The sequence below is a fragment of the Arvicanthis niloticus genome, chromosome 20, assembly GCF_011762505.2.
Source record: "Arvicanthis niloticus isolate mArvNil1 chromosome 20, mArvNil1.pat.X, whole genome shotgun sequence".
NCBI classification, from domain to species: Eukaryota; Metazoa; Chordata; class Mammalia; order Rodentia; family Muridae; genus Arvicanthis; species Arvicanthis niloticus.
Window position 1 is genome coordinate 8,034,208 of NC_047677.1, and position 25,906 is coordinate 8,060,113.

General features: G+C 35.3%; 1 protein-coding gene across 2 annotated transcripts in view; it reads right to left on the reverse strand.

Annotated features, from left to right (window-relative positions):
• Ascc3 (activating signal cointegrator 1 complex subunit 3) overlaps nucleotides 1-25,906 on the reverse strand; it is a 265,284-nt gene that overhangs the window by 187,316 nt on the left and 52,062 nt on the right. For both annotated transcript variants that reach the window (XM_034524196.2, XM_076917041.1), the window contains 6 exons: nucleotides 15,292-15,499; nucleotides 14,359-14,500; nucleotides 13,667-13,792; nucleotides 5,792-5,992; nucleotides 5,192-5,332; nucleotides 4,415-4,579 (listed from right to left, as the gene is read on the reverse strand). In XM_034524196.2, the coding sequence (XP_034380087.1) occupies nucleotides 4,415-4,579; nucleotides 5,192-5,332; nucleotides 5,792-5,992; nucleotides 13,667-13,792; nucleotides 14,359-14,500; nucleotides 15,292-15,499 (983 nt within the window). The remainder of the gene's footprint in view (nucleotides 1-4,414; nucleotides 4,580-5,191; nucleotides 5,333-5,791; nucleotides 5,993-13,666; nucleotides 13,793-14,358; nucleotides 14,501-15,291; nucleotides 15,500-25,906) is intronic.

A 25,906-nucleotide genomic window follows, 5' to 3' on the forward strand; every position in this document is an offset into this window, starting at 1 on the left:
TATATCTTGATCATGCTAGCTCTTTTTGTCCTGGGAATACTTTTTATTCCTGTCCATCATGCTAAAGCTTGTCTTTAACAACATCAACATGTTGCCAGCCAAAGTACATGACTTGAAACTGAAAATGAACCCCCAGACAGAGTTATTAATTTAACAGACTGGCAAGCCAAGGACAGGTAAGATTCTGCACAGAGCCTTCCCAACCTAAGACATAAGTGCATTGCTTTTGATAATGCATATTCCACGATGGGTAAGGAAGGCTTTCTTGTCAGAATAACCTAAGAAAGGCTCAGTCTTGTTTATGGAATTCATATTTCTTTGAGCTTATGCTACTGTTTGTTTCCACAGACTAGATTTCCAGAAATAAACTATAAAAGCACATGCTTCCAAATCATACTTCCCTTCATTTCCACTGCATAGTCTATCTTAAATCTAATAGAAATACAGATTTAGGTTATTTTTACATGCTTTCTGTATTTCTCTACATTTTTACTTCTACTTTAAAATTAACTCTTAGAGCCAGAGTGTGCCCAAGACAACTCACACAGGGCTTCACTCAGGTAGAACATGCCTAAGACAATCCACACCCAGTCAAGATGATCCCTGCCGGGATACTACACGGAAGACACCTAGAGGCCCTGGTTAACACTAAGATAAGCATATACGAGGTGAGAAAATGGAAGAGAATGTGAAGCAGAATGTTATATGCACAATGAAAGGAGGCTGAACTAGAAACTTAAGGGTATTGATGGACCACCTGATGTTAGTAGTTTTCTATGCCACTTGAGGCCATGGTGAGGTCCTGGCCCATGGACCATGTCTAGGTCCATGGTATTGCAGCAGCAGTGGTCTGTGTAGATGTCTGTGTTAAGATAGTGAGTTGGCTTAATGGTGCTTATATTCTAATGCTAATTTGGGGCTCCCAAGAATGGTTGCCCCAAAGACAAAAGAGTCCAAAAGTAAGACACTGAGTAACTCTGGCCCCAGTTAACTGTGATTGGTAAATAAAGATTCAACAGTCAATACCTGGGCAGAAGACACATAGATGGTGTGTAGGTTTTGCAGACTTGGGGTCAGGAAGAGGAAGGAGGAGGAGAAGGTACAAGAGAGGAGAAGGGAAAAGCTGCCATGGGTTCACTGAGCCACAAATAAAGTGGCCCTGAGGGCTGCCCAATTGGAGTTAAGAGCAGCCCAGATGAAACATAGGAAATATTAAGTAACAACTCAGGATTATCTATAGGAAAGTAGATCCTAACAGCATGGAGGGCAGCTACCCAGCTACTGTGCTGCTTAAGACATTGTAAATATAAAGGCTGTATATGTGTCTTTCATCTGGGAACTCAATTACCAGAGGCCAGGATTTTTAATAATTCTACATGTTACCACCAGGCAGATGTCCCTCATCTCGGCTTCCTCCTGGGGCCATGTTGAGTTGGAGAGCTATACAGAACTGGCCTCACTCCCTCACTGGAGATAACATCTTGGAATACTGACCCCATTCATTGTGTGGACAGTGTGAGAGAGAGCTGGCCTCAAGGCACAAGAGAGACAAAGAGTTGATTCTGCTCCACAACAAGCTAGAGAGTGGAGCCACACCTCTCCTGGGCAGCACAGTAGAGTTGGCCCTGGTGGCAAAGGCACTGCTAGCCAGCCAGAGGGAGTTTTCTTTGAGACTGAGTCTCTTAGAACTGTGAGAATCTATACCCATAAAATGGCAACATGACTACCTAAAAATACCTATCAAGGATAACACCAATACATATGTTAATGTGAAAAGGAGATGCTCACAAGCTTCAATCCTAGACAAATAACTACATACTACTAAGGAATGCAGAGGGTTAAAGAATAAGTCAACCCCAGGAGCTTATCCAATACAAAATGGTCATCCCTAAAAACTAACTTACTTACGTACATACGTATATATATACACACACACATATATATACACACAAATAACAAAAACGCATATACATACACAACATTATATGTATCAGGCTGTATTTATCCACTTAGAAATAAATACACAACAACTACAGTAATTAAAGAAAAAGAGGGCATGAATTTAAAAGCGAGCAAGGTATGGGAATCTAGGATAGTGTTTGGAGGGAGGAAGAAATGATATAATTATAATATGAAAAGAGATTCCAATATTGTCTTAGTCTGTTGTACTGTTATAAAAAGAAACCATGTCGCAGGCAACTCTTATAAGAGGAAACATTTTAATTGGTTTTGGCTTACGGTTTCAAAGGTTTAGTCTATTATCATCATGGACAGCATGTAGTTGCTAGAGAAGTTGCTGAGAGTTCTACATCCAATGTACAGGCAGCAGCATGAGATACACTGCTTCTGGCTTGACTTCTGAAACCTTAAATCCCACCCCAGTACACACTTCCTCCAATAAAGCCACACTTAGTCCAACACCTAATACTCCTCAAGTAGTGTCACTCCTTTATAACTACACACGCATATAAATGATTCTATGGGGGCCATTCTTATTCAAACTATTACATATTTTTTAAGTGCATCAAGAGATTTTAAAATAAAACCAAACCACTAATCTATCCAGAAATTTATGGTCCATTTATGAAAAAACTCTATTTTAAAAACTTTAGAATCTAATTTTGTATTTCCCTTTTATGTGAAAAATTTAAATGTATTTACAGTAGAGATATTTCATATATGAACTATAAAACTGTTAATATTAAATTAGAGGAGAATTTTAATGAAAAGAAAATATTTGACCTGGGAATTAAGAGGAGCACAGTGGCATGTGCAAGTGAAGGGAAAACATAAAAGCACTGTTATATAGAGACCGCTAGGAACCCAGGCATGACCAGAAATCATTACAGAGATGGATGTGTATGCTATAGACATACACACACATGTATACACACACATATACACTCAAGCACACATGCACATACATACACACACGTACACATATATGTACACACACACGTACACACAAGCACGCATGCACACACACACACACACACACACACACACACACACACACACACGCACGCACGCAGGCACGCATGCGAGACAGGTGAGCATACCTAATCTGAAAATACGAATTGCTCTAAAATGTAAAATTTCTGGGTGACAACATGATGACATGAATAAAAGATTCCATATCTGACTTCAAATAAAGTCAAAATTCTGATGCACTAAAATTACAGTAGGAATAGGAAAGTAGATCCTAACAGCATGGAGGGCAGCTACCCAACTACTGTGCTGCTTAAGACATATTGTAAATATAAAGGCTGTATATGTGTCTTTCATCTGGTAACTCAATTACTAGAGGCCAGGATTTTTTAATAATTCTACATGTTACCACCAGGCAGATGTCCCTCATCTTGGCTTCCTCCTGGGGCCGAGTTAAAATTACATTCAGGCTAATTATCTCAGATGTATGTAGATAAAAATGATTTTCACATTTAGATTTAAAATTCCCTCTTCTAAGAGACCTCATTATGGATATACAGATATGTCAAAATAAAGAAAATTTGAAAGAATGGGAGAATCAGTCTTCCCTGGGGATAAACATCCCAATTAGCTATCCAATTCTATATTTTCAGTCCTAAGAACATATACATATAATCAACACTAAATGAACTCAGCAGGCTGTGTTTTTATGTCTATGTGTAACAATGGTAATTGAAGAGAAAGAGGACATGAATTGAGAGGGATAGAGGAGGCATAAGAGGAGTTGGTGGAACATCATGAATGGGGTAAATGATATAAATACAGTACTTAACTGTGATGTTATATAAGAAAAAAATTAAATATAAAAGTCAGTTTGATAATTTAAATATCAAAATTTATTAAATATTATATATTTATTAATATTAGATGTTAAATATTAATATTGAAACAACCATTGAGTAACTGATGAACCTATAAAACATACTATTTATGGTTATATTCAAGCAATCACTATCTGTTTATAGTTGGAAAATAAAACGTATGCAGCCAATAGAGATTGGCATTTCCAAAAGCTGAGTAGAAAAATAGAACTGTACTAAGTATTTGAAGTAATATTTATAAACTACAACATTTGTTAAATATAAGTTTTTAAGCTGGAGACAATGCTCCATGAAAAGAAAAAGTTAAGACACAGGAAACAAAAAAAAGGACAATTTACAGAGTAAAAAGAATGGTGTCCAAGGAAGGCAAGGAACTCGAGGAAAAAGAGTGTACTGACAGCTATGATACTGATGGTGGCTCAAGAGGCTGGGTGTCTATTAGGAGAGGAAAGAAGTTCAGCATGAAGGATGCCATTTCATTGTAGCGAAAAGTGCTGTGATGGTGTCAGGAAAAGTGCTGTGATGGTGTCAGGAGGAGGAAGCTGGAGTGGGAAAGAGACACACAAGAGACTAGGGAAGCTTTGAAGTTTGAAACTGTGTCTTACCTGCCGTAAGGTTCTTGCAACTATGCTTTCTAGCACTGGGCCTCTGTCTTCATGCAGCAAGTGAACTTCATCAAGAATCAGGAGTTTTACAATTTGGGAAAGAGCAACATCCCCAACACTCTTTCTTGTTACGACATCCCATTTTTCTGGTGTGGTCACAAGCATCTAAAACACAAGAAATAGCAAAGAAACTAAAGGGAGAAAAGTTATACAGCTTAATAATCAACTATATCAATCAAAAAAATAAATATTTCCATGCTAATGGATTACAACTATCAACATTAACCTGGTTATAATTCCATATGTTCTTTTCCTACTAAGTCATAATACACAATCTTTAAAAGTAGAAAGTAAATGTTGAATACCTTTATTATTCATTTTACTTATAGTTCTACATATAGAACACTAACACATTCGCACATGTTTATAATTTCTTCTTATATGTTAAGCTATCCTTAATAGGCTAAAAGTCTAGTATGATTACTTCAAGATCTCTGTAGTGATTCCTCTTAAAATTCAGCTACAATCTTACACACATTCTCATTCCCTAATGTAAAAACTGTCCAGAGATATAAAGTCTATGCTATGAAATAACATTCATATGACAAGAATCTCAATAAGGCTATCAAAGGACAAAGCAACATGAAAAATTATTTTTAGTGCAGATGGCATGAGAAATAAGCTTATTGTTTCTATTGTTTCTTAAAATTCAGTTAGAAAATAATTTTCATAGCCTTAAAAATGAACATCATAAACTGATGTGCTTGAACAACGTACCTGAGTTCGTAAAATTTCACTTTTTGACAACTGCATATCTCCAGTCAATTCTTTCACAACAATGCCCAGTGGCTCGAGACGTTTGCTGAAGTAATTTGTCATTTCAGCTGCCAAAGCTTTCATTGGAGCAACATATACAATCTATACCAAACAAACATTTGTTTGATGAATGAGCAAAAACTACAATACCATTTATTTCATAGTAGCCAAAAGAAGTCACAATTTATTGTGAAATATGGTTCTAGCTATTTCCTGTGAAAAATGTTAATAATGATGTATGGAAAGTACTTATCTTTGGTGGATTAAGCACATTGTTATTTAAACAAATAAAATATTGTCCTTTAAGTAGAAGGACAATATGATATTTGTTTACACTGCCTAATTATTTAGAAAGTAGACACTGCTTCCAAGCTGAACACAAGTTCATGCCTTTCCCCAAGGGTACTGGGATTTCCAGAACAGAAAGACTGCCTTTATAGCGATGAGGTCATTCAAGCAGCATTCTTTATACAACTTCTACTATAATAAATATCTTTGAAAATTCCCAGGTTGCATTTTATCTTCTATAACTTTAAAAACGTCAGATTTGTAAATTCTTACCTTAAACTCATTCTTTTTAATGACACCTTGTTGAAAGTGTTGGCGGATTTCATGTAAGACAGTAAGCATGGCAATATTGGTCTTCCCAGCTCCAGTAGGGGCACAGATCAGCATGTTTTCATTGGTGTTGTAGGCTGTCTCAAATACTATAGACTGGATTCTATTGAGTCTCTTCATTCCTTTAAAAGCCAACTGTCCAACCTAAAATAATGAAGGAGCATGAGTCATTGTAAAGGAAATATAAATGACTCCTAAAATACTGGTGTGTTTGTGTGTGTGTGTCAACTAAAAAAAAAAAGAAGCATGAATTTGAGAAAGAACTAAAGATGGGATGATATAGTAGAGTTTAGAGAGAGGAAAGGGAAGAAAAAATGGTGTAATTATAATCTCAGAAAAAAAACTAGTGTCAAAACACCTACAATTTTAAGAAATTGTTAAGAATGTAGAGAAATCCTCAGACTAGAAGGGACATTTATGTTGGAAACATAAAATATTTGTATTCAGAATAATGACTTTTGTAAGTCAAGTAAAAAAACAAGAAGTTAACTTTAAAAAGAAGCAAAGGATTTGAGAACGCTTTTCATTAAGAAAAACATAGGCACACACACACAAAAGAGGGATACACGCAGACACAGACAACCTCAGCTTTCACTGGGAAATTGAAACTATGATAAAGTAACAATTTAAAAGTGAAGTTTTAAAATTCCAATCCAAATGTTGATGAGCACTTGGAGAAAAGGTAATTCATACATAACAAGAAGTGTAAAATAGTGAAGATACACTCTACAAAAATTCTGCAACTTTAAAAAAGTTAAACAACATACACTTAACATATTATTTGGCATATATGCCGTTAACAGTTTACTCAAGGAAAAATACATATTCATATAAAAATATACACACAAAACCACCTTATTTTTTGGAACATGAATTATAAAACCAACTCAAATGTCCACAAACAAAACTGTGTTTATAAAAAAGCATACTACAAAGATATAAAGATATGCAAAATATAAATTCTGAAATGTAACAACAGAAGAATATAAAAAATAATCATGTTGAATGAAGGACAGCAGATAAAAGAGAATAGATACAGCAGGGCTGCACTGACATAAGAAAAGCGCAATACAGAACCGGACCTGCGAACTGATTGGCGGGAGAGCTAGAAGAGGGAAATGAAGAAAGATGGGAACACAGATGTCTTTGGAAGTGATAGCTACAGATGGACACTTGTGATTATGGTTTCACATGGTAAGCCTAACTAATTATCACTTTAAAATACTTATATGACAGTTACACCTTAATAGCTGTATTTAAAAAAATAAAACATAGTAGACACATGTCTACTATGTCTACTTGCTCTTTTAGACAAAAGTCCACAGAAAAGTCTCTTGGACCTCAAAGCATAAGCAAGCCATGAAATGCCTGAGCCTGCTCCTGATTTTTAATTCATTTCTTCTACTCATCACTCAACTCACTTGATGACTCACTTCTGAAAGTGGAATCTGTGATGCATATTCAAGTGTTGGGCTTGCGGAAAGGAGCCAAGGTTAAAATGCTGGCTTTGCTACCACTTACAAATATAGTACTAATATAGAAACAAGATGTCTCTGATTTCTACTGTCACGTCTATTAGGTAAAGGTCAGTAATATCACACAAGTAAGTTATAGAGATTAATAAAAACAAACAAAAATCATGAAGTGAAGGCTGCTAGGTAACTTCTTTCAATAGGCTTTTCTAATTATTCCTAATGACCATACCCACTATTATTTTACAAATGAAAAATCTAGACTTCAAATGGACTTATATAAGAACACACAACTGTAAGTGGTAGATTCAAGATATAATGTCAGAGTGTAGCAATAAAATCAGTCATTTATTAGATAATGTTTACATACATATACAGAATTGGCAGTTATTAAATATTCTGAAAGAAACAAATATTACCCTATAGTTATGTCAGCTTCATTTGTACCTACAGATCACTAAAGTAGTACTGTAAAGGAATGCTGCAATTTCCAAATATTCTTTTATAGAAAGGCTGGTCCCGAACTCACCATGTAACCCATTTTACCATGGAACTCAACAATCCTCCTGCTTCAAAGTGCTGGAATTATATTTATGAGACACCAAGCCCAGATTCTAAATAGTCTCTTTAGATTAAAGTCCAGAACAGTATATGACTGGACTATAAATCCAACCATGTCACAGTATAATTTAAAAACTTTCAATGTGTAGCGAGATATTTTCTTTTCCCACTACACTTGAATAAAGTTCAGCGATTGGGCTGTATGAGTGGTAGGCAGAGTGAGGAGTCGGGAGGAGAGAAGGAGAGGAGACAAAGTCGAAGGAGGTGGAGGAGAGAAGATGGCTGCAGATGGCTTGGGTTAACAATTCTAATTGTGTGAGCATCTTGTTAATTGAGCATTTCCAAATATATAAATATTGGATAATCTTTAAGCATTAAGAGTCTCATTTCTACCGGGTACCACGGTCATAGCAGGAATGGTCTAGGCTCAGAATAAAAGCACTGTGGACAGCATGGTGGATTGGCAGAGCCAGCCACCATGCTGGGGTCTCATGGGTGCCAGGACCAGTGTTTCTAGATAGCTGGAGCTGTGGGAAAATGGCAGCTATCTGGGAATAAGCTGGACTGGGTGCCGTTTTTTAAATATTACCTGCAACATTAATGTTGGTTTATTGCAATATTTCAGTCAGTAAAAGGAATGCCTCACAATGATAACTGTAGTTAAATCTTCCAGAACATAAGTTAAAAAAGAACTGGTAGTGGTTGCAACCTCAGTACAGGGAGGCAGAAATAGGCTTATCTTTGGTGCTTGCTGGTCAGTCTACTTGGTGAGCTCCAGACTCAAAAGAAAAGAAAAAATAGTAGACAGTGCCTGAGATATGGCAGTCAAGGATCCTCTAGCCTCCACAAGCACATATATGCATTCATGCTTACACCAGCACATGCACATACAAATATCCCCTCCAAATAACTATATAGTGTCCACTGTATGTTTGACCCTTCAAGGTATACTGATGCTTGGAGATAAACATTTTTCAAGATAAAATACAAAACAGAGAAGTCCAAACTGATTTGTTAGGTCTCACTTTCTAAGCATTTCTTTATATCTTTTCACTGCCCAAAACAACTTTCCCAAGCCTTTGAAGTTCTACATTATCATTCAAGCTCAAGCTCACAGGTGATCTCTTCTTTCCTCTAGTTTCCTAAATAGCCACTATATTTATTTTTATAGTTTGCCATATTACACAACATTTAAGGAAGCCCTACTTCTTTAGCAACCAGATGTTCAACAAACCTTCATTACCTACATATTATCTTTACTACCTCTAACCATAAATACTGAAACAATTTCTATTTTGTTTTTGACACAATAGGCTACTTAATGTATTTTTATTAAATGATTGCTATGCTGGCTACTAGCAAAAATAGCTTTAATTAAATGAAGAGCAACAACTTAAAAAGATATTGACTACATATATAACAACCAACAAAACACAAACAAAAAGCTAAATCATGAGAAGTCTGAAAATAAAATATTATACAACCTTCAATCAGAAACATATGTTTGGGTCTAGAGTGATGGCTCAGTAGTTAAGGACAGCACTGGCTGTTCTTCCATAGGACCTAGGTTCAATCCCCAGCACCCTCATGGCAGCTAACAAAACCTAGAACTCCAGCTTTAGGGGATCTGTCTTTGCTGATCTTTACTTCACTGAGAAAACACAGTCAAGGAGAACTTGTGATATTCCTACTGATCCTTCCTGCTGACTGAAGCAGAGGCTGAAGCCTGGCTGTCTCTGCTAGGTAGTGGTACCACTGCTGACTCCTGTTTGCTATCCTGAGTCTACTGAACTGGACTGCTGGTGTATCCATGAAGTGAATGCAAGTAAATCAAGCTGCAGCTTCACCTGTGAACTGAACTGACAATTTCCAGACAACACAGACTGGAGTTGCTCTAAAGAACCTTTCTAAACAGGTCCACTTCCCATATACTTTCTTTCCCACTACTTCTGGTGGGTGGTGGGCTAAAAGGGAGGTTAAAGCGCTTAAGATCCATCATTAAAAATATCGTTGAGGGTTGGAGAGATGGCTCAGCAGTTAAGAACACTGGATGCTCTTCCAGAGGTTCTGAGTTCAATTCCCAGCAACCACATGGTAGCTCACAACCATCTGTAATGGGATCCAATGACCTCCTCTCATCAGAGGAGAATGACAGTGTATTAACATACATAAAATAAATAAATAATAAATAAATAAATATTTTTTAAAAAGTGTTGAAAAAATTAAAGTTACAAAAAGCATGATGGCACCAAAACTCAGCTTTGCTCAAATTTAAAACTACATACTAATATTTCACTTTTATTTTTTTATTTAATCTTTTATTTATTTAATATTTTACACTCCAGATTTTATTCCCCTCCCAGTCTACCCTCCTCGCATTCCACATCCCATACTTCCTCCTTGACCCCCGTCTTCATGAAGATGTCCCCACATATATTACTGTCAAAATGTAGCTAACAACTGGTGCCTCCCAATATTTGTGATTCTTCTGACTGAAAGAATAGCATGATCTGATTTTATATATTAATGAATAAAACATTATACATTAACATTTCAGAATATTTAGGAAAAATTACGTAGGAAGATCATATACATTAAACAATTTTTACTGTCAAATGATCTTTGGCTCCAGGTAATATTAGCTTTGACTCAAAATTTTGGTACCAAAGACAATAGCAACTCAGTACATTCAGCAAAGACAAGGTAAGTCTTCCTTGGCTTTTAATATTTCTCATAAACCAAGTTCTATACCATCTCTACTTAGAGTCATAGAATTAAAATTCAAACAAGAATGTTCTAGTAGTCAAATCTATACTTAAAATTCTTAAGACCCTGGGTTCAGTCTTTAGTAACCAATAAATTTACATGAACTACTTATTTAACATGCATGAATATTTACTACTAGATAAGTGTGTGTGTGTGTGTGTATGTGTGTGTGAATATATATATAGTCTTCACTCTAATTAATAATTTGGGGTATTATTAACAAAATACATTAATAAATTTTGATCTTGTGTTCATTCATTCAGTAAATATTTACTGAATACTTCAAAACACCACAAACTGGCCAAATCTTTTATATGGTCAAAAAAAAATTCTCTGTTCTCATGCAATTTACATTCTAATGTGGGATGAAAAAAAATGTCCTGTAATGAAAACAACCAAATTATTTCAAATAAAATAGAATTGATGGTACAATTAAGAGGAATGGGAACATTATTTTATCATTTATAATTTGAAAATAAAATGACAGGCCCTTTAAAATATCTATGCACAAGATCTAGTTCTAAGTCAATGCATCAGAAAACAGCTGACATATAAACTTATAGAGAGGTCAGAAGTGGCTAAGCTGAGAAAGAGATAGGATTCTTAGGCCTATATAGAAATAATAGGTTAAAAGAATTTGTATGTTTTTTTCATTATATTATCACATGGATACCTTTCAGGGTCATTACTCTGCCTATTGCAGGTTATGTAGAAAGAAAAATAACTTTAGTTACTTAGTCCCCTAATGAAAGATGCCTATTTTGTCAACAGTTTATCAGTATACTAACACATGTTTGGGTACTTAGTCTATCATGATAACCATAGAATGGCTTGTCCAGAATTTTTTTTCCCTTTCTCAAAGTTCTCAGGGCATAAACTGAAGATTCTTTCTGGTAAGAAATCTTCCTGGATCTAATCTCCAGAATGTTTCCTATGTCTCCACACAGTTTCTTTGGTATGTTTGCAAGGAAAGAAGTTTGGGTAACTTTTTCCTCTTAGATGAACATCAGCCTATCTAATTAGGACACTTAAGAATTCCATTAGTTTTAGCAACTGCTTCAGTGTTACTATTATAGCTGAATAACATTCTCATTTTACTTGATGCTTTTGAGTTACAGTACCCTCCTTTCTAGGAATTCATAGTTAGGAAAGGAAAACATTTCCATCTTTGGGTGATGATTCCATTTATCTTGGAATGCAGTTAACCATTAAGCACCCACAAAGAGAGGTCAGTTAAAGTATCTTTTCACTTGATACAATACTCAGTTTCTAGAAAAACTTGCTGGCTTTAAGAAAAAAAAAACTAAAAGCAACATATAAATATTGACGATTCTGTTATAAATTCATGATTTTGTGAGTGGAACAGAAAAATTATTAATGCCAACTTCATCAGTTACTTGGCCACTTCATATCCTTTCAGGTGAGTTCCTTTTAGTTGGGTATTTTTATTTTAAAAAGCATAGTATGTTATTGTAAAAAGCGTAAATATTTGGAGTCCAAGTAGTTCATATTTTCACTTATGGTGCAATTCCTGCTTATTCTTCTGTCCTCACTGCATTTGCATCTGGCATTTACTGATTTGCAGTAACTTACAATAGTTTACTTTTCTTAACTTGAACATCATTATTAGTCTGGTATTTTTCTTTTTAAAGTTTCTTTGCCATTTCCCACAGGTTTGTACCTGTGGCAGTTATATGATGGCTTCCTTCCTGTGTGTCAGGAATGCTTAATCATTTTCTTCTACATTGTAATTTTCAAAATAAACTTCGTTATTCAGTTTTTCATTACCATGAAAAAGATAACTAAGATACATGACATAACAGGATGAAAGGCTTAGTCTCACGGTTTTAGTCTAAGACACATGACATAACAGGACGAAAGGCTTAGTCTCACGGTTTTAGTCTAAGACACATGACATAACAGGACGAAAGGCTTAGTCTCACGGTTTTAGTCTAAGACACATGACATAACAGGATGAAAGGCTTAGTCTCACTTAGTCTCACAGTTTTAGTCCACGATCACTTCCTTTACTGTTTTCTGGTTCTAGATGAAGAACCGCAAGATGGCCAGTGGCGGGGTGGACAAAAGGGCAGGTTGGTCAGGAAGGAAAAAGGGGAAGGGGACACAGTATTCCTGTCATGTGTCCACAGTGTACAGACTTACATCTGGATCTTAAGTTTGATTCCACTAATCAATGTTTCTGATTTTGTGTCATAAAATGTATTTTTATTACTATAAATTTCTATTAGAATTTAAAATTAATTTTAGTGATGCCTCCTTCAGTTCTTATTATTTAGGACTGTTTAGCCATCCTATTGTTTTTCTTTTCTTTTCTTTTTTTTTTTTTTTTGGTTATTTCATATGAACTTGAAAATTATCAGTTCAAGATCTCGGAAATTTTGTGTTGGAATTGTGATGGGATCGTATTCTATCTGTACATTGTTTTTGATAGAATGACCATTTTTACTCTGTAAATTCTACTTATCCATGAACATGGGAGATCTTTCTGTCCTTTGACTTCTTCAAATTCTTTTTTCAATGTCTTTTAGTTTTTCATCCTAGAAGCCTTTCACTTGCTTAGTTAGACTGAGGACTGATGAAGTTGACATTAATAATTTTTCTGTTCCACTCACACAATCACCAGCTTCAGTGAAAGATCCCATCTCAAAATATAAGGTAGACAGTGCTAGCAAAATACATATAACATTCATTTCTGACCTCTATAGTCACATGCAAACATGCAAGCACTTGAACTTGTACTTACATATGCATGAATACAAACACATGAACACATACATGCAAAGTTAGATAAAGTGACCAAAATGAACACAAGATAACATATATAATGGGAAGACATATATGAATGTGTTGCATGTACAAAGGAACTGACGTACACATTTTCACCATGGATAGTCCAATAGTACACTTCTTAAACAACCAGTTACCTATATTTTTAAGTACACTGACCAATGACAAATCGCATACTCAAAGCTTCTATTACACAAAAGGCTCATCTTACCTCATCTAAGTCTTGGATATAAACTGGTTTTTCTTCAAATCCAACTGGCATTGGTTCACTATAGGGAATCCTTACTTCTTCATACAGCTTAGTATTCTCTCTCTGGATTCCTTCTGGTAAAATCATCTATAAGTGTCAAAAATAAAATTCCAATAATAAACAGTAAAAACAACTGCTAAGGCTAAGATTTTAAGTCAGAGACAAAGATAAAATGTTGCTAGTTTTATAACATAGCACTGCCAAAATAAATCCAGCTAATTTAAAGGAAATAAATCTAAATGAAACAAAAACAAACATAATCCATACCCATAAAACATTTAGGAGTCATGTATCTCACAGAGAGCACAGAGCACAGTATGTGACGCACACATCAGCTACACAGTATTCTTCAGGACAAACATACTCTCAAAACAAGAACAATATGCAGTATAGTTGTAAGTTCAGTCAGTAATACAATGGCTACAACTCATAAATACAAACTAAATCAACCTAAAAATTTAAATATGTTCTAAATGTGGAATATATTTCAGGAACTTAGAATATACTACAATATCCCATTTTTTCCTTCTATTTTAACATATAATTTAGCATACTGCATCCAATAGTAATATATTTAAGGACACAAGAAAAACTCTGCTTTCATTTCCTCAGAAAATACCTGTTTTCAACAGTGGTTATATTCAATGGCATACCTTGGCACCAGCTATGAATGCTGATGTTTCTCGGGCCTGAGCCTGGGAATCATAAACATGAGGATAGCGAATTTTTTCAACCTCCATGTCTCTCTGCCGTCCCAGAATCGGAGCACTCCTAGCATTCAGAAGGGCATGTTCTCTGTAAATAACAAAAATAGCAGGCCAGATTTGACATTATTATTTTAAACATGAAGCCATATGCTAATAAAATGTCACGCTAATTGTTATGTCAAATACTCCCATTTAAAAATAGTAGAATTTGAAATAAAAAATGGAAGATATTAGCCACCAAGAAGGTTTAGGCAAAGTAAATAGGTATTAAGTATATTTCCAGGTGCTACTTTAACATGACAGTAATTAGTAAGGATGACTTAGTACTGTATTTTATAATTAAGTTTTATAACATAAAGATGTTTAAAAGGTTTAAATTACTTTTTCAATGTTTAAATATTTAGATCAGTGGTTCTCAACCTTGTGGTGATCCCAATGACAAAACTATTTGATTGCTACTATAAAACTAATTTTGCTATTGTTATTTATCATAATGTAAATATTTTTAGAGACAGAGGTTTGCCAAAAGGGTCACAATCCACAGGTTGAAAACTGACTGTGATTTAAATGACTATATTGATTATTTTATTTTTCTATTTATAAACAACATGAAAATAGTAACATTAAATTGAAAAGAGAAACAGATATCAAACTATATCCATGTAGCCTTCACATGGACTAGCTTAGACTAGTCACAGCTATAGGTGAAATGTCTCACTGTGTGAATACAACCAAGACTTATTCTAGTTAAAGAGTAACTGCTTTTCTCATCATAGATAATCAGTTTAAAAGAGAATCACCAAATTACTAAAATTCTGAAAAACAATGACCAGTAACACTGTTATTACTTGCATGTTTTCAGTATCTGCCGTTTACTACCTCTGTATCCGGAGTTCCTTAGGATCAAAAGGCAAAATTCCTTCTCCAGAAACTTCCCCATCTTCTCCAGCCTTTTTTTCTCGTCTGGCAATTCTTTTTTCTTCACGTCGATATTGTTTCATTAACTGTTTTTCTTGTTCAGATTGAATAGTGACTTGACATCCATAATTAGGCTTTGCATTCTCTCCTAAAATTTTTTTACAACTATCTGTGAAGTAATTAAAAATATATAATGAATTATAAATTTCAGATATGACTTAACCTTTATGAAAACGATTTTGTACTACTATAAAAACACAACAGAATCCAATTCTCTAACAAATCACTTTTTATAGCTGGTTTACTCAATTTTATACTTTAATGATCTCTACATAATATTGCATACTAAAGAAAAGTAAGCAAATTTTTCTTCTATAAGATTCAACACTGTAATGATGCTAGGATTATATAATTTTTGATATAATATCAGGAATGCAAAAATTAAGTATCAGTTTTGAAATAATTTGTTTATATTAGTTCAAGTATATAATTATAAATTTTAGTTGTTGTTTACCATTTTGTGATAAAATAACAATCTGCTATGTATTGAATACAAGTTTGCCCTAAAGAATTAACCTTGCTATACTAGGTTGTTATACATTTACTACTTTTCATAACTCAGGAAATATCCACAGAGAATGGTCAGAGCAACAGTCCTGTCTACCGTCTTACAGGAACAGAGGAGGAATAGATTGGCCAAAACTCATTGTTTATGAAGTATGAATTAGGTGTGTGATGTGTGTACACCTCAATATTCAGAATGGTTTCCCAAGAGGATTGGCTTCTGTGTGTAACTAAATTCTTTCTGAGTATCTACAGTCCTAAAGGAGATCAAAGAACTGTCAGTAAAAGGAGTCAAGTCAGTAGGTATTTACAGCATTGAGGACTTACAACAAGTAGCCTAGGAAGAAAATGTCAAATGAGATTTGGTCCATACTCTGAGCACAGGCACAAGTTATTTATCAAATGGCAAAATTCAAAGCAGATCAAAGAAGGTATTAAACAAAGCACCAAGAAAGAAAAACGTGGTTCCAAGTCATGTTTAGTCAAATCTTGAAACTCTGCAGACACTGCATCCTTACATGACTTAGAATAAGCAATTAAATTCTCAATCATGTGAAATAAAACGTAATGTGGCTTTATCAGCATTAGAAAGAAAAGTATTTTCAAAAGTATAAAATAAGAATTTCATCTACATTAAGCTGAAATGCCATGGCTCTAACAGAAATTTTAATTAACTATTCAATGTCAAAAATCCATATTCTGAAAGCTTTCCCATGTACTGAGAAGTAAAGTAAAAGTGAAATTGACTGCCACAAAACAAATCAGCAAGATAGACATGAAGGATATTCAAGAAAGTGAGCAATGATATTCAGAGTTGACTGCTAAAGCACTTAGACGTGTGAAGCCATATTTAGATAACACAACAAGTGTTATGTCTTAGTGCAATTGATATTTAAGAAACTGATAGCAACAAAATAGTTATACGTACTTGTCATCCAAAGAAGACTAAAATTGTAAGAAAATATATGTAACTCAATGAAAACTTTTAAAGCCTCAATCAACATATACTACAAACCTGTAAAACTGAACATAGTAAATAACAATCATGATTTTGTTTAAGTCAGTTCTAAATGCTTAAATGTATAAATTTTCTTTTTGTTGTGCTTTGGTTGTGATTTTTTGGTTGTAAAGAGGAATAAGCAGACAAAAAAAGAACTGTAAAAACAACTGTCGAATAAAATGTTACTGAAGAATAAAGTAAAAGTTTATGTTCTTATAAAAGCTAATTATTCCAGAAAGAATTTTAGGTAATCTTCAAAGGAGAGTTATATAACAGCATAGATTAATTTAATCCGTATTTTAGATACAACCTTTTTAATTTTTAAAAATTTTTACATAATATACTGATCATATTCTTCATTTTCCCTATCTCCTCCTGATATCCCTTTATCCCAAACTTCATATTATTTCTCTTAAAAATAAAAAAGTAATACCAAAACCAAGTCTTAAAGGAAGACTTTAATTCACAACTATCCTCATGGTAGAGATTCCCCACACTTCTCAGGAACCTTGCATTTCCTTGTTAGAAGACTGGAGACACAGGGTAGAAGTTTATCTTGACTTAAGAAATCAAATTATGAGCCAAAAATACTAAATGAAAGTAAGTGATTCTATCTATGTGGTGAGTTTAGAAAACAAACAAAAGGGTGAATATGGTTAGTAACTTTTTCAGTAAGAAGTTTTAATAATGAAAAAGTATAATTTGGTAATTAAAAAATTCTGAAGTAACACTGGACGTGAAACATCAAAATAGAGAAGTGAATGTCAACAGTAGTAAAATGGAATAAACATTTTTTTCTTCAGAACATTTTCTTAACCTACTAAAAAAATTTTAAGAAAAAAATACATGTATTAATGTGTAAGGTGTGTAGGCAGGGACGTGTGTTTCTCTGTTCAGATGTGTGTATGCACATGTGTCCATGTGTACACATGTATACAGGGGATAATCTAAAGAAAACTTGTTGAAGTAAGTTCTTTCCTTCCACCATGTGAACCAAATAATCAACTCAAGTAATCAAATTTGTTGGCAATCACATTTACCACTAAGACATTCGCTGCTCCAACACATGAAAAAAATTTTAAGAAAAATAATCTCATTCAATATAAAACAAAAATCTACAAAAAAAAAAAAAAAAAAAAAAAAAAAAAAAAAAAAAAAAAACCTTTAAAATGTGTGAGTTAAAAGTTTGTCAAACCCCTGGCACTGATACCAGTGGCTGGAGCTCTCTCCCAGCTGATCCACTCCCTTCTGGAAATTGAGTCCTGAGGCACCCTAGGGAGGTCACAGACCACAGAGTTGCAGAGGTACCCAAGAGAGGTCAAGGACCACAGAGCTGCAGAGCAGGGGACACCATATCCTGAAGCAACTAGAGGAGCAACTACATTCAAAGCAGCAAACACCTAGCTGGTCTACTACCATGGTGACACCATATCCTGAAATATCCTAGAGGAGCCACTGTACAAAGAGCAGCTGGAGCTCAGGATCATAGAGTCATCCGGACCCCGAGGAGTTCTGACACAACCAAGATAACTGAAAGGCAGACTCCATCAGAACCAGTGAGTGAGAGTAGCACTGGAGCTAACCAAATGGCGAAAGGCAAGCATAAGAATGTACACAACAGAAACCAAAGTTACTTGGCATCACCAGAACCCAGTTCCCCCACCATAGCAAGGCCTGAACACCACATCACACCAGAAAAGCAGTACTCAGAATTAAAATCACTTCTCATGATGATGATGGAGGACTTTAAAAAGGACATAAACAACACTCTCAAAGAATTTGAGGAGAACACAGGTAAACAGGTAGAAGCCCTTAAAGAAATGCAAGAAAACACAACCAAACAGGTGAAGGAATTACACAAAACCATCCAGGATCTAAAAATTGAAGTAGAAACAATAAAGAAATCTCAAAGGGAGACTACCCTGGAGATAGAAAACCTAGGAAAAAGATCAGGAGTCATAGATGCAAGCATCACCAACAGAATACAAGAGATAGAAGAAAGAATCTCATGCACAGAAGATACAATGGAAAACATAGACACAACTGTCAAAAAAAATGTGAAGTGCAAAAAGCTCCTGACCCAAAACATCCAGGAAATCCAGGACACAATGAGAAGACCAAACCTAAGGATAATAGGTATAGATGAAGTTGAAGACTACCAACCTAAAGGGCCAGTAAATATCTTCAACAAAACTATAGAGGAAAACTTCCTTAACCTAAAGAAAGAGATGTCCTTAAATATACAAGAAGCATAAAGAACCCCAAGTAGACTAGACCAAAAAAGAAACACCATCCATCACATAATAATCAAAACATCAAATATACAAAACAAAGAGAAGATACTAAAAGCAGTAAGGGAAAAAGGCAAAGTAATATATAAAGGCACACCTATAAGAATTATACCAGATTTCTCACCAGAGACTATAAAAGCCAGAAGATCCTAGACTGATATCATACAGGCCCTAAGAGAACACAAATGCCAGCCCAGACTACTATACCCAGCAAAACTTTCAATCAATATTGATGGAGAAACCAAAATATTCCATGACAAATCCAAATTTATACAATATCTTGCCACAAATCCAGCACTTCAAAGAATAATTGGTGTAAAACTCCAACACAAGGAGGGAAACTACAACCTAGAAAAAGCAAGAAAGTAATCTTTCAACAACCCTAAAAGAAGGTAGCGATACAAACATAACTCCACTGCCAATAACAAAAATAACAGGAAACAACATTCATTTTTCCTTAATACCTCTTAATATCAATGAACTCAATTCTCCAATAAAAAGACATAGACTATCAGACTAGATAGCGATTAGAAAACAAAAGGAAGTCAAAGGGATACAAATAGGAAAGGAAGAAGTCAAAATTTCACTATTTGCAGATGATATGATAGTATACTTAAGTGACCCTAAAACTTCCACCAGAGAACTCCTAGACCTAATAAACAACTTTAGCAAAGTGGCTGAATATAAAATCAACTCAAACAAATCTGTAGCCTTCCTCTACTCAAATGATAAAGAGGCTGAGAAAGAAATTAGGGAAATGACACCCTTCACAATAGTTACAAATAATATAAAATAACTTGGAGTGAATCTAACCAAGCAAGTGAAAGATCTGTATGACAATAGCTTCAATTCTCTGAAGAAAGAAATAGAAGAAGATCTCAGAAGATGGAAAGATCTCCCATGCTCCTGGATTGGCAGGATTAATTTAGTAAAAATGGCCATCTTGCCAAAAGCAGATTCAATGCAATCCCCATCAAAATTCCAAATCAATTCTTCATAGAGATAGAGAGAGCAATTTGCAACAACAAAAAACCCAGGATAGCCAGAACTATTCTCAGCAACAAAAGAACTTCTGGGGGAATCACCATCCCTGACCTCAAACTATACTACAGGGCAATAGTAATAAAAACTTCATGGTATTGGTACAGAGACAGGCAGGAAGACCAACGGAATAGAATTGAAGATCCAGAAATGAGCCCACATACCTACGGTCACTTGATCTTTGACAAAGGAGCTAAAACTATCCAGTGTGAAAAGGACAGCATTTTCAGCAAATGGTGCTGGTTCAACTGCAGGTCAACATGTAGAAGGATGCAAATCAATCCATTCATATCTCCTTGTACAAAGCTCAAATCCAAGTGGATAAAAAACTTCACTTAAAACCAGATACACTGAAACTAATAGAAGAGAAGGTGGGAAAGACCCTCGAGTACCTAGGCACAGGAGAAAAGTTCCTGAACAGAACACCAATGGCTTATGCTCTAAGATCAAGAATTGACAAATGGGACCTCATAAAATTGCAAAGCTTCTGTAAGGCAAAGGATATTGTCAATAAGACAAAATGGCAACCAAGAGATTGGGAAAAGATCTTAATCAATCCTACATCCAATAGAGGGCTAATATCCAAGATATACGAAGAACTCAAGAAATTATACTCCAGACAACCATATAATCCTATTGAAAAATGGGGTACAGAGCTAAACAAAGAATTCTTAACAGAGGAAACTCGAATGGCTGAGAAGCACCTTAAGAAATGCTCAACATCCTTAGTCATCAGGGAAATGCAAATCAAAACAACACTGAGATACCACCTCACACCAATCAGAATGGCTAAGATTAAAAACTCTAGTGATAGTAGATGCTGGCGAGGGTGTGGAGAAAGAGGAACACTCCTCCATTGTTGGTGGGATTGCAAGCTGGTACAACCACTCTGGAAATCACTCTGGCCGTTCCTCAGAAAACTGGACATAGTATTACCTGAGGATCCAGCTATACCACTCCTGGGCATATACCCAGAAGATGCTCCAACATATAAAAACATATGCTCCACTATGTTCATAGGAGCCTTATTTATAATAGCCAGAAGCTGAAAAGAACCAAGATGTCCCTCAAAGAGGAACGGATACAAAAAATGTGGTACATCTACACAATGGAGTATTACTCAGCTATTAAAAATAATGAATTCGAAATTTTTAGGCAAATGGATGGATCTAAAAATTATCATCCTGAGTGAGTTAACCCAATCACAAAAGAACACACATGGTATTTACTCACTGTTAAGCCAAAGTTAGCCCAAAAGCTTGGAATAGCGAAGACTCAACCCGCAGACCACATGAAGCTCATGAAGAAGGAAGACCAAGAGGGGATGCCTCAGTTCTATTTAGAACTAGTAACAAAAATACTGAAGGGAGCAAATATGGAAACAAAACATGGGACAGAAACTGAAGGAGGGGCCATCAGGAGACCACTCCACCTGGGTATTCATCCCATGTACAGTCACCTAAGCTAGACACTGATGTGGATGGCTAGAAGTGCATGCTGTCAAGAATATGATATAGCTGTCTCCTTAGAGATCTGCGAAAGACTAACACATTCAGAGGACGATGCTCACAGTTAACCACTGACATGATCAAGGGTTTCCCAATGGAGACCTTAGAGGGAAGACTGAAAGAGCAGAAAGGGTTTGTGACCCCAGGAGGAAAGCAACAATACCAAACAACCAGAGCCCCCCCCCCCCCCCCAGGATCTAAACAACCAGCCTGAGAGCACATAGGAAAGGACCCATGACTCCAGCAGTATATGTAGGGGAGGATGGCGTTGTCCAGCATAGGTAGGAGAGGAGTTCCTTGGTCCCATAAAAAACGAACACAGAGGTGGGGGGATGTGAGGGTGGGGAGGAAGTAGTGGGGGGGGGAGGGATAAGTGCAGGCACTGCCTCATAGAAGCATGAGGAGGGGGGATGGGATAGGAGGTTTCTGGGTGGTGGGAGGAAGTGGGGTAAGGGGATAAAATCTAAAAGGTAAATACCCAATTTAAAAAAAAAGATGAAAAAATGAAAAAAAAGGAGAAAAAAGATAAAAAGAAAAATAGGAGATTTAATAACACAAAGGGAAGGATTTAGAAATTTAGGAGGCAGTTTATGTTAATGGAAACAGCATCATAGAAACTGGAAAATCACACCCTCATAGGAGCACAAGGAGGGGGGATGGGATAAGGGGTTCCTGGGTGGAGGGGGGAATGGGATAAGGGGATAAAATTTGAAATGTAAATATTACAACCAATTTTAAAAAGGGGAAAAAAAAGAAAAGTTGTTAGAACCAACATCTTTAAAAAAATGTCAGCCCTCTAGGAAAAAAAAATTTTTTTTCTTGATACTAAAACTTGTTCTGAGAATTGTATATTACAGAATAGACAGCCTTGGTGTATCTACTCATCAAGCAAACTGAGCAGACCTGCCCAAACCTCCAATGTCCTGGAATTCCATCTGGATGCAGTGAAGATCAATTTACTCTTCTTCCCACCCCTCTTCTAGCATCTCAACTCCAGTAATCAGCTTGAAGAAGTTAAAGAAGAGTCAGCATCCCTATTCCCTGGGCTTGGGGACTAAGGTGGTTAATATTGGTCTGTCTTTCTAGGGAAAAGTAGTGGTTTTGTTGGAACAGGGAGGACTAGCTAGGACTTATTGCATAGCCATAACCTATTGGTAGAAATATGTATAATTAATATCAAGATGAAGTTATAATTTCTTAAATGGTACAAAATTTACTTTGATTTCAAATTTAAGGTTTTCATTGGTACGAGCTTCTTATTGATATAAAAGTGAGATGAATATTGATACTCTCATGGGCATTGTACCTGTATAACACATTTAGGAATACAAGGCTTAGACCCAGTCCTTCTTTAACTTTTTTAACTGATTTGGGACGGTTAGCCTGTGAGTTAAGGGACTATAACAAATTCCTGGCTTTGAGTTTATTGTTAGGGTATTTTCCATATTTTATTTAGAAATAGCTGAGAGGAGTTAACAGGCAACACTCCAGGTTACTTTACATGGATAGTTGGTTTTCAAAATGTCAGAAGTCCATAGAATTGACATTACAAATATTTATATATTAATGTTCATTTTGATTAGAGACCTGTCTGTTCCTGACAGCTTCCTGTTGTGGATTCTAAGAAGAAATTGAGCATCCTTGGAGTTACTCCAGTTGTGGTGAGAAAGCCACTAGGCATGAATTGCCTCTTTCCATCTACAGACAAATTACTGTCCAGAAAAGGAATAGTCAACTGATTATATCTGCCTAGACAGAGTAATCAGCCCTTAATAATCCTGCATCACTAAGGTCTGTCAGATGATTCTGGGCCAGAAGGCTGAAGATTTGATGCTCCAACGTTCGGTAGTATAGGGGCTTTCCAGGTGTTCAGCGGTCTCTATAAATTGGCTAAGTTTTAGAAGCTATGCTTAGTGCTTCCCATAACTTCAGTTAACTCGGTCATTCTGGATTTCTGAGGGGGTTGAAGACTTATAGTCTCATAGCCAATCCTGGCTATTTACTTTGAGAGAAAAGATCTGAGTAGATGGTTTTCAGCTGACATTCATTCTAAAGCCAAAAAGCCAGGATCAAAAGTAAGTGTTTTAGTTAGAAGAGATGACAGAGGTTCTGGTTAGTCAACAGAATGATGGACTGGGTATTAGGACTATCTTGTACCTCACTGGTACAATTAGGAATAATTATGCTCTAATTGTATTTTGAGAGAAAAGTTTTATTTTAACAGGAATGGTGATATGTAGGAAGAGCTAAGGGGGAAGGAGTACCGAGAGGAAGAGATGGAGTACGGAGAGGAGAAGAAGGAGAGGAGAAGCTAGGTGATGAGAGAGAGAAAGAGAAAGAGGGGGCCATCGAGGCAGATGTTCACGTCTCCACCAGTCAAAGATAGTTGATCTATCTAGGTTGGGTATTGGATTACACTTCTGATTGAGCATTACCAAACTTATGAAGCCTTTGATTAACATTTTTAAAAAATTGTATAAAACCAAAAAGGAAAAGGGGGCATGGGATAGGGGTTTTCTAGGAAGGGGAAATTGGGAAAGTGGATAGCATCTGAAATGTAAATAAAATATAAAAAAAAGTTTGTCAGAGCTTTTTGTTTAAATATACAAATTTTTTACAAATATAATTAGTCATAAATAGTAGCAACATTGACAACAATCCAATATAGGATAAAAATAAAATCCACTTGAGAAGACTAAAAACCATTTCAGATCAGACTGATGCCTCAAATATATTTTATAACAATTTAAATTTATTCCTTGGAGTATGAGAATATAGTTCCATGGTAGAATTCTTGCTGAGCATGTGTGAGGCCCTAAGTTCAATATCCAGCACTGAAAAATACACTAAGATTTAATGCTGATTAAGACGGACAATGCTTCTATGCTATCATTATAGCATAGAATATGGCACTGAGAATACAGATGAACATAAATGGGAGTACTAACTCATCTTTATGTTGACACATTATAGCTTTTAAAAACTGTAATCCATATTGGTAGTAACATTTACAATACTAACCAAGAAAACACAAACTTTTCAGAATTTACAGAATTGCAAGACTAGACCATGAACTTAGTCCATTACTTATGGTAAAAACAGTTTACAAACAACCAGGGTTTAACAGTTCTTAATCCCTGCTGTTTTCCTCTGTATGTCTTGTATACCTCTGTGCAGATGGAATCCATGTGAAACAGGACAGTATAGAACGAGCCATTCTGTTAATTGGAAGACCTCAGAGCCCCATAAAAAGACCAAATGGCTAAATTCCTAATGTCCAAGTTTCTAACAATTTTTTTTAACATCCAATAATTTTATTGAAAGGTATATTCTTTAGTTCCAAACACAATGGTAGTTTGGTTAAGTTACTTCTGTCCATTCAAAATCCACATTTCCACAACTGGAGCTTTCAACCTTTTGAAAGAACTAAAATATTATCAATGAAACATGGTTTACAAGTTTAATAATAAAATTCACAGAGACTTCCTGTCTTATTTTTAGTAGGCATTTATTCATTACATGACAAAATGGTTAGATCCACTATTTGTGGCCTGAGGCTGCACAGTGCACCAAGAAGCTGCCTCCAATTCAACACTGTAGATCTCATGTTTAAAGACAGTAAAGAGAGCGTGAACACTGCCTTGGTGTTCTTAAAATTATAGTAGTGACTCCATAACTTCCTTTAAGATACAGAGAAATTTACATTAGAAGTAGTGGCAGTTTTATTTAAAAACAAAACAAAACAAAAACAGTCTGCAGTTAAAACATCTGGAGTGCTTTATCAAGCCTGAACTAAGTTTAGTGCAAAAAAAAAAAAAAAAAAAAAAAAAAAAGACAAAACAAAACAAAATAAACCCTAAATTTCAGAATGATAATTCATCCAATTATTAATACAGTAGAAACAATTCTTTTTTGTTTCTACTACTGTTACTTGGTTTTGGGTACCATGAAACTATTTACTGCTTAAAATATTACACCTTATAATGCTTTAGAAGTACATTTCTGAAATGTTGGTTTAATGTAAAACTCATAATCATTTAAATTCTGAGATTTAAATTAAGTTTACTATGTTCAATACCACCTAAATATATATTGATCCAATCTAGGAAGTTAAATGAACTTTAAAATGAAGGTTCACAGTTTTATTTCACATTTACGTCTTCAGCCTTGAT